The 9,507-nt window shown below is 55.3% G+C and overlaps 1 protein-coding gene across 2 annotated transcripts in view; it reads left to right on the top strand.

Annotated features, from left to right (window-relative positions):
• Nucleotides 1–7,048: 7,048 nt before the first annotated feature.
• The window catches only part of PKD1 (polycystin 1, transient receptor potential channel interacting), a 40,274-nt gene continuing 37,815 nt past the window's right edge, over nt 7,049–9,507 (top strand). For both annotated transcript variants that reach the window (XM_032846152.1, XM_032846151.1), the window contains exon 1: nt 7,049–7,427. In XM_032846152.1, coding sequence (XP_032702043.1) covers nt 7,213–7,427 — 215 coding nt within the window. In that variant the 5' untranslated portion in view covers nt 7,049–7,212. The remainder of the gene's footprint in view (nt 7,428–9,507) is intronic.

Genomic DNA, 9,507 nt, shown 5'->3' with positions numbered 1-9,507 from the left:
CTCTTGGGGCCCCGGCCGGCTCAGTCAGGGGAGCCTGGGACTCTTGATCTTGAGGTCGTGAGTTTGAGCCCCACGTTGGGTGTAGAGACTACTGAAAAAAATAAAGTTTAGAATAAAGTGATTACTTTGGTAAGTTTTTCCATAGGTTTTTACATAAAATAACTAATATGTGCTTTTAGATTTCTAATTTCCTTCTTTCTACTTTGATTTGATTTGTTCTGGAGTTGTTTTTCTAGAACATTGATGTGAATGCTTAGTTTATAAACTAGTTTGAGTTTTCATGCTTCATAATAGAAAAAGTGATGGGGCGCCTGGGTGGCTCAGTGGGTTAAAGCCTCTGCCTTCAGCTCAGGTCATGATCTTGGGGTACTGGGATTGAGCCCCACATTGGGCTTTCTGCTCAGCAGGGAGCCTGCTTCCCCCTACCCCCTGCCTGCCACTCTGCCTACTTGTGATCTCTGTCTGTCAAATAAATAAATAAAAATCTTAAAAAAAAAAAAAAAGAAAAAGTGACATTATCAGTTTCTCTCCATGTATAACTTTGCCTCCCACGGATTTGATAAGATGTATGCTTATTACTGTTCATTTCTATACAATCTGATTTTGATTGTCTTTCTTTTTTGGCCCAAGAATTATTTATTTATTTAGTTAGTTAGTTAAAGATTTCATTTTTCTTTATTTGAGAGAGAGCGAAAGTGAGACAGATCACAGAGGGAGAGGGAGAAGCAGACTCGCTACTGAGCAGAGAGCCCCATGTGGGGCTCGATACCAGGACCCCAGGATCGTGACCTGAGCCGAAGGCAGACACTTAACTGACTGAGCCACTCAGGCCCCCTAAAATAAATAAAATCTTAAAAAAAAAATAAAGTGTACAATAGCACATGACTCTTGATCTCAGGGTCTTGAGTTTGAGCCCCATGTGGTATAGAGCTTCCTTATGTAAATAAAACTTTAAAAAAATAAGGTGTACGATTCGGTAAGTTTTTACATATGCATACACCCATGAAGCCATCACTGCAACTAAGATAATGAAGGAATCTGTTCTTCCTGCATTCACCTTGCAATTGCCTAGATGGTCAGGGTGTCTTGCCTTGGCCCAAGATCCTTTGCACAAAGACAGCTGTTCAGGCCTTTCCTCGGGGCCGTCCCTGTGTTAGGCTGGGCTTGGCGGACCTTCTGCTGGACTCAAGATGTGGTGGGATGAGCAGGTAAAAGGACCCACAGTGCCTCTGGGGAAGAGTGGGGCCGAAGGCCACTTGTTTGCCTAACCATTTCCTCTAATCTTGCCAAAATATTGTTACACAACTTAGAACACAGTGCTGTTCAAACTCTCTTTACCTTTACTGACTTGAAAAACATGGGGAGTGCCTGGGTGGCTCAGTGGGTTAAAGCCTCTGCTTTCGGCTCACATCATGATCCCAGGGTCCTGGGATCAAGCCCTGCATCAGGCTCTCCGCTTAGCGGGGAGCCTGCTTCCTCCCTCTTTCTCTGCCTGCCTCTCTGCCTACTTGTGATCTCCATCTGTCAAATAAATAAATAAAGTCTTTAAAAAAAAAAAAAAAGAAAAACAATCCTCTCCTTGCTTTGAAAAGTTCAAAAAAGGTGTAACAAAGTCTCCCACAATAATTTTGTATATATGTTTTCTAAGATTTATTTATTTGACAGAGGGAGAGAGCACAAGCAGGGGGAGCGGCAGGCAGAGAGAGAGGAAGAAGCAGGCTCCCCACTAACCAGGGAGCCCAATGTGGGGCTCAGTCTGAGGACCCTGGGCTCATGACCTGAGCCAAAGGCAGAGGCTTAACTGAGTGAGCCACCCAGGTACCCAATTTTGTGTATTTCTAACAGTTGTGCTGATGTTCTGTTTTTGAGAATGCAACACGTTATTACATATTCTACACAAATTGTACCTTTAAATAGTGTAAAAATAAAGGACTCCAGCCCCCCTTTTTAAAAAAATATATTTTTTTAAGATTTTATTTATTTGACAGAGATCACAAGTAGGCAAAGAGGCAGGCAGAGAGAGGGGGAAGCAGGCTCCCTGCCGAGCAGAGAGCACGATGTGGGGCTCGATCCCAGGACCCTGGGATCATGACCTGAGCCAAAGGCAGAGGCTTTAACCCATTGAGCCACCCAGGAACCCCAAAAATCTTTTTCTTTAGTTCTATTTTCCTGGTATTAAACTGCCAACCTACCTTCTATATGTCTTTATTTTCCCATTCTTTTATTTGTTATTTGTCTTTGTTTTGTCCCTGAAAACAGCATTTACCTGGATTTAGTATGTCTTTTCATTATGAGAATCCTTGTTGTTGAGCAGGAGAATTTAACGAATTTACAGTTATTATGCTCACCCATGTTCTCAGTCTTACTTTGCCTGTTCTGTTTAATACATTGATCCGTTGTTTTCTTTTGTAATCCTTTACTGGGCCTATCAGGTTTGCTTGTGTACCCCGCCTCCAAGTTTCCCCTTTCATGCTAATAGTTAGCATTAACTGTTTTGTTTTTGTTTTAAAGAAGGAGAGAGGAGGGGCGCCTGGGTGGCTCAGTGGGTTAAAACCTCTGCCTTCGGCTCAGGTCCTGATCTCAGGGTCCTGGGATCGAGCCCCGCATCGGGCTCTCTGCTCAGCAGGGAGCCTGCTTCTTCCTCTCTCTCTGCCTGCTTCTCTGCCTACTTGTGATCTCTGTCTGTCAAATAAATAAATAAAATCTTTTAAAAAAATTTAAAAAAAAAAAAAAGGAGAGAGGAAAAGAAGCGGGGTGGGGCAGAGAGAGAGAGGGAGAGAATCTTAAGCAGGTTCGGTGGCTAGCCGGGCGCCTGACCCGGGGCTCGATCTCACCACCCTGAGATCATGACCTGAGCCAGGATCAAGAGCCAGACACTTAACCAACTGAGCCACCTAGGCGCCCCTCATTAACTGCTAATTAAGAACCTTGAGGGGCACCTGGCTGGCTCTGCTGGAAGAACATACAGCTCTTGACCTTGGGGTTGTGAGTTCAAGCGCACATTGGGTGCAGAGATTACTTAAACAAATTAAAAAATAAAAAAAACTTCAGAAAGCTCACTTTAAAATCTGTTTTATCAATAATTAAAGAATCTTCCAATGTCCTCCTCCCTGAATCAGACAAGATCTTTGGCACCTTTTATTTTCTCTGTTCGATGAAATAGTCTAGAATTTCATATCCAGATGATTAATTTCTTGCTCAAACATGTGCTTTCTCGTTCGGAAATCTTTTGGAAGCAATCGCATGGGCTCCAAAACCCTCTTCCCACCATCATTTAGACTTGATTAGTCTGTTTCTGTCATTTTGCAACTCTGTTTCTTATGGGTCTATCTTCCCTTATCTTGGGTTTGTCACTTGACTGAAATTAAAAGCTTGGGTTTGAAATAGAATCCCAGAAATACCGCTTACTTTCTGTGTAAGCGGCGAGGTCCACTTGGCCACTTACTAAGGCCTGTGGCTTAGTAACCTTATTTTTTTTCTTTTATGTCAGCTCTACAGCCAACATGGGGCTTGAACTCACGACCCCGAGATCAAGAGTCCCACGTGCCACCCACTGAGCCAGCAGACACTCTGGTTACCTCATTCAGTAAGGAGTACGACTAGGGCTCCTAGAGCTGGGAAGACTCAGGGGAATAAGGCAGTGAATGAATGACGGAGAAGTGAAAAAGTGCGTTTACTCCTCTGGTCTCTCAAAAAGCTGATCCACTCCCTGTGCTCTCCTCGACCTCTCCCGTGTCATCTACCTCTCCCTGTCTGCGGACGCTCTTCCCTCAGCCTGGAAACCCAGTCAAGCCTCTACTAATTAAGAAAAAAACCTTTGCCACTCCTCTTTCCTCTCACATCGAAGCTTCTAGAAACAATGGGCCACATGCCACATCTACACTCCCTTGCCACCAACCTGCTGGCCTCCGGCTTCCTAGCTAACCCTCCACTCCAGGTGCCCTCAGTAAAGGTCATGGGTGAACACCACGCCTTCAGCTTTGTGCAGGTGACACGGCAGGATCGAGGAACAGGATGACCCTGAGGAGTAGGGGCCCCGACTTACCTGGGGACAAATATTCTACCTGAAGTTGGCAGCCCATAAATGTGTCCCCTGAATGTGTGATACAAATCAGCACACGGACTAGGGGCTGGGGAAGCTTCCTGGAGGAGGAGGCAACTCAGTTGAGTCTGCAAGCATGAGGAATCTCAGAGGTGGGATGGAAAAGTGTTCCAGGCAAAGGGAACAACGTGGGGAAAGGCTAGGAGGTGGAAGGCTGTAGAGAGTTCTAGAAGCCCCATGTGGGGGTACGTGTGAGCCTGTGCCGTGAGGGAGGACCAAGGGGGGAACGTGTGGCTGCACCGTCCCCAGCCCCTGGCTCTGTTCCTGCGGCCCGAGCCCCTGCTGGCTTCTCCCCTGTAATTTTTCCCTGTGCCTCAGCCTCCTCCTTCTCTGAGGCACTCTCACTCAGACTCCCTCCAAGCCCTCTTTCTTCTCCTCTTCTAGGATGGGGTTCCCTGCCTCTGGAGTTTCTCGTCTGCCCCAGTCTGTGCACCCCCTCCCAGCTGCACACCTCGCCTCCAGGTGCACTCTGGGCGCCTTCTCAAGTGGCCTATGGTGCCCCGTTTCCAGAACAACACCCTTCCGTTTCCCTCCATGTCCTTCCTCCCTGAGGGCATCTCCACCCAGCCGACAGCCCCTGCACCCGTCCCAGCACCCAACCCCCAGCCAGGGCACCATCTGAGCCTCCTTCTCTTCCCAGTCCCAAGGCTCCTCCCGCCTCATCCCATCAACCCCACCTTGCTTTAGACCTCATACCAGTGCTTCCAAACGGGGTTCCCGAGTACTTGTGAGTCTGCACAAAAACTTTCCTGAAGCCCAAGGGGCTCGGAGGCTCTACAGTTCCTCCCTATTCCCCCTCGTGTCTAACTTAAGTCCCTCTCCCTCCTCAGTAGGGAATTGGTCCAAGAGGCCCAGAGTTGGAGACAAAGGGCGCTGTGGGAGTTGAGCCCTGAGAAAGGACCACAGCGGCCAGAGCTGGACGTCACACCCCGCCAGCCCGGGGCCACCGGGAGATGCTCTGCTCGTTCCTGGGCCCTTTGACTGCCAGGACATGGCAGGTGACCGAGTCCCTGTTGATCTTTGGCCTTTGCCCGCACAGGACCTCCACCTGTTCCTCCTTGGATCTTTCCTGAGAGCTGGCTCTGGGCTGGATGGGACCCTCCCCCAGCCCTGAGACACTGGCCTGCTGTCTCCATTACACAGATGAGGACAGGGAGGGATTTGGGTGCCACTTCACGCCCAGGTGAAGAGCAGAGCTGCAGGGTGTCCCGCGGTGACCTGCTTGGGCTCTCCCAGTGACAGACAGCAGGACATGGGCCCAGCACTTGTGGGTTTAATTGAGGTGTACCAGTTAGTTCAAATGGAGAGACGGGACACATAAAGGAAGTCTCTTGGAGCCTTGGGATGCAGCCTCGGTCCGGGGCTCAGGACAGTGGCATAGGGGCCTAGTCTGTGTGGGAATCTGCGGACTTACCCTGTGACCACTCGGCCAACTTAGGTCAGGCATCTACCAGCGGCCCAACGGAGGAACAACTTTATGACTTCTTCATTAGAAGTCACAGAGCATAGGGACGCCTGGGTGGCTCAGTGGGTTAAGCCGCTGCCTTCGGCTCAGGTCATGATCTTGGGATCGAGTCCCGCATCAGGCTCTCTGCTCGGTGGGGAGCCTGCTTCCCTCTCTCTCTCTCTGCCTGTCTCTGTCTACTGTGATCTCTCTCTGTCAAATAAATAAAATAAAATTAAAAAAAAAAGTCACAGAGCATAAAATCCACTCTTTTAAAAAGAGCACAATTTGGTGATTTTTTTTAAAGATTTTATTTATTTATTTGATAGATAGAGATCACAAGTAGGCAGAGAGGCAGGCAGACAGAGAGAGGAGGAGGCAGGTTCCCTGCTGAGCAGAGAGCCCGATGTGGGGCTTGATCCCAGGACACTGGGACCATGACCTGAGCCGAAGGCAGAGGCTTTAACCCACTGAGCCACCCAGGTGCCCCTTGGTGATTTTTTTTTAAAGATTTTATTTATTTATTTGACAGAAAGAGATCACAAGTAGGCAGAGAGGCAGGCAGAGAGAGAGGAAGGGAAGCAGGTTCCCCGCTGAGCAGAGAGCCCGATGCGGGGCTCGATCCCAGGACCCTGAGATCATGACCCTAGCCAAAGGCAGAGGCTTTAACCCACTGAGCCACCCAGGCGCCCCAATTCGGTGATTTTAAGTGTATTTACAAACCTGTGCACCCAGCACCACTACCTAACTCCAGAACGTCCTCACGGTCCCAGAAGGAAACCTCATACCCACTAGCACTGACTCCCCCCGCGCCCCCAGCCCCGAGAGCCCCCAGAGGGCTTCGTTTTTAGATTTGGAGGGACGCAGGTGCGCGAGGTGGCAGAGGCAGCCTCCTTCGCTCGGCCGGCGGGTGGGCGGCGGCGGGGATGCAGCTCTGGGCCCCTCTGGCTGAGGCCCGCCGGGGGCGTCTCCTCCGGACCCCGGGCACTGGCCCCCACAGCTGGCCGGCGCCACGAGAGGACGCGGCGCGTTTGCCCCGAGCGCCTACCACGTGCGGGGCGCTTGGAATACGGCGGAGCCGCGACCGGACAGAGATGCTCCGAGGTCGCCCGCCGCGGGCTTATCCCTGCCGGTGTTTGCACAGCCGCGACGCTCGCGACTGCGCAGGGCGGAGGCGCGCGGATGCGGCGGGGACCGGACTCCCGAGGGCGCGGGTGGGGAGCGGCGCAGAGGCCCCGCCGCCGCTCTGCTGGAGAAGAGCGGGATGCCGCGCGACGCCCCGCCCACTCCCGGAGCCAGGACGGGGCGGGGCCCGGTGGCGCCCCACCCCCCGCGGCCGACCTGCAGAGCTAGAGGCGGGGCCTGCAGACGCCCCGCCCCGCCCGCCCCGCGCGGCGCCGGGAGGAGGAGGAGCGGCGGCGGCGGGCCCGCACTAGAGCGCGAGCGCGCGACCGGCCGGCGGTGGACGCAGAGCGCGGCCCGGCCCGAGCGCCGAGCGGACGTCGCGCAGGCAGACAGGCCGCGGCCGCCGCCGGATCCCGCCCCGCGCCCCGCCATGCCGTCCGCGGGCCCCGCCTGAGCCGCGGCCACCGGCGCCGGGCGGGCTCAGGGGCTCGGGGAGGGGGGCTCGGGGCCGGGCCGGGGCCATGCGCGCGCTGCCCTGACGATGCCGCCCGCCGCGCCCGCCCGCCTGGCGCTCGCCCTGGGCCTGGGCCTGTGGCTTGGGGCGCTGGCGGGGGACACCGGGCGCGGCTGCGGGCCGTGCGCGCCCCCCTGCCTCTGCGGCCCGGCGCCCGGCTCCGCCTGCCGCGTCAACTGCTCCGGCCGCGGACTGCGGACGCTCGGACCCGCGCTGCGCATCCCCGCCGACGCCACCGCGCTGTGAGTACCTCGCCGCCCCGCGCCGCGGGCCGGGCGGTTGCCATGGCGCCGGGCGGGCGCCGGGACTCGGGGGCGCCCGGGGCGTGGGGCGGCCTCGGCGCGCCTGCACCCCCGGCTCCGGGGAGAGGCCCGGCCGGGCAGGCCGCCGGCCTGGCGGGCCTCGCAGGGCGTGGGCGCGTCCCCGGCCTCTGAAGGGGAAACGGATTGCGGGCCAGGCCTCTCCCAGGGCGAGGCTCCAGCGCAGTGAGGTCGGCCCGACTAAATAAGGAAAACCCGGGACCGCGGGCGGCCCTCAGCCCCCCTGGCCTGGGCCGGGGCGAGGCGGAAGAATCCCGGCGTCTGCGAACGCAGAAACGTCCCACCGGGTGGGGCTCCGCAGTCGCGACTTGGTGGGGGACCTGAGACAGCGCGGGGGCAGGGTGGAAGGTGTTCGAAGGGAACCGGCGGACACTTAGACGCCAATTACGGACTAATAGGATGCAGCCTGGCCTGGGGGATGCTCTGCACCTGGGAGTCCTGCAGCGGGAAGCCAGGAGGAGGAGAGCTCCGTCTGGGATGGCGGGGAAGGCTTCCCGGAAGAGGTGTCTGGACAGAGATGTGAAGGATGTCTGAGGCTTGGGCCAATGCTTGAGGAGGAGTGGGAAGGTGGCGGGAGGACCGGAGGAGGGAACCGTGTGGCCAGGGCAAGGGAGTTGTGCGGGAGTGGGGCAGGACGGGAGGGGCCCCGGTTCCTCAAGGCCTCTGATGTGGTCCGCGGACAATGGGCATGTGGGGTTGCAGAAGTAGTTCAGAACGCTTGTGGGCTGTTGTCCGGTTTCCGTTTTGGAAGTGATGGTGTAGCCTCCATGGAGAACTTGTCAGTTTGTGAGCCGTGTGCCAGGCTCTGGCTGTGATGGATGGATGCCCTCTGAGGCAGAGGTACAGCGAAGATGGCTTTTTACACGCGAGAACACAGACTCAGGTGCTGGGACTTGCCCAGGTAACAAGCTGTGGCCAGCACGGGGCAGAGTTGGGTTTGACTGAGGTGCTCAGGACCCGGAGTTGGAACGGACGAGTGCAGGGGACCAGCATTTGCAGACCGTTGTCCCTGGGCTAGCTACAGGCTCAGGTCTGCCCGTCGGCATTCCTATGGCCCTGTTGGGGTTTCTCGGGCACTTTCAGAAGCCAGGACTGCCAGCTGTCTTTGGCTACATGCTGGAATCCACTGGGGGGCATTTAGCGTGCTCAGGCTTGTGAAATCTGGAGATGGCTCCTGGAATTTGGTTCTGTAATAATCCCTGGGTGCCTCCAGCGTACGGCTGCCTTTAACTTGGGGACCAATGGTCAGCATTCAGATGAATTTGGATGCTGAGGAGTAGGTGGGTGGAGTAGGGGTGGATATTTCTCCTGTGTGCTCTGGAGGTCTTTTGGGCTTTGGTGTGTGGGATTGCAGTGAGGGAAGAGCAGGTTCTCCAGGATTAGCTGGGGGTCCTGAGGGACGGTCACGGTGGGCCTGCTGCTTTGCTGCCTGACCCCTTGAGCATTTGCCATCCCGGCTGTCTCTGTGGAGATGGGCTTCTTGCCTTCACCAGGATAACTGGATCTGGTCCTCGTTTCTGGATACTGTGGGTAAAGATGCCTCCGTTTCCGGGGGCCTGGAAGCTGCTGAGGTCAGGCCTGGCTCCTTCTGGTTATGCTCTGTTTCCCCAGGTCGTGGTGCTGAGCTGGCCTCCAGGAGCTGTGTAGGAAGCAAACAATCCGGGGGGCTCAGTCAGGGGCCTGCAGCAGGGTGTGGGCTCTGGAGCCTCTTGGGCACAGTGATGGAGCCCAAGACTAGAGCCTTGCATGTGTCCCTGTAGGATCTGCTCCTGGGTTTTGGAGGTCCTGGGAGCTGGTGGCCTGGCCTGGCCCGGCCTGAGCCGGCAGGATTCCCAGGGTTGCTGGCCCCTCTGAGCTTGCAGTGGAACCCTGAGACACCGGGGGATGGAGAACAGGGGAGACCCTATGGTGTTCTTTATACCCCAAAGCTACCTGTGGGAGATTTCTGGAGGCTGGGGACCAGGAACCCAAGAGAAACTGGGCTCTCTCCTGGTTCCCCCAG

This window comes from Lontra canadensis, unplaced genomic scaffold (assembly GCF_010015895.1).
Source record: "Lontra canadensis isolate GAN:19392208 unplaced genomic scaffold, GSC_riverotter_1.0 scaffold171, whole genome shotgun sequence".
In the NCBI taxonomy this organism is placed as follows: domain Eukaryota; kingdom Metazoa; phylum Chordata; class Mammalia; order Carnivora; family Mustelidae; genus Lontra; species Lontra canadensis.
Note: the sequence above shows the minus strand (reverse complement) of the source record. Positions and strands in the feature narration are given on the sequence as shown.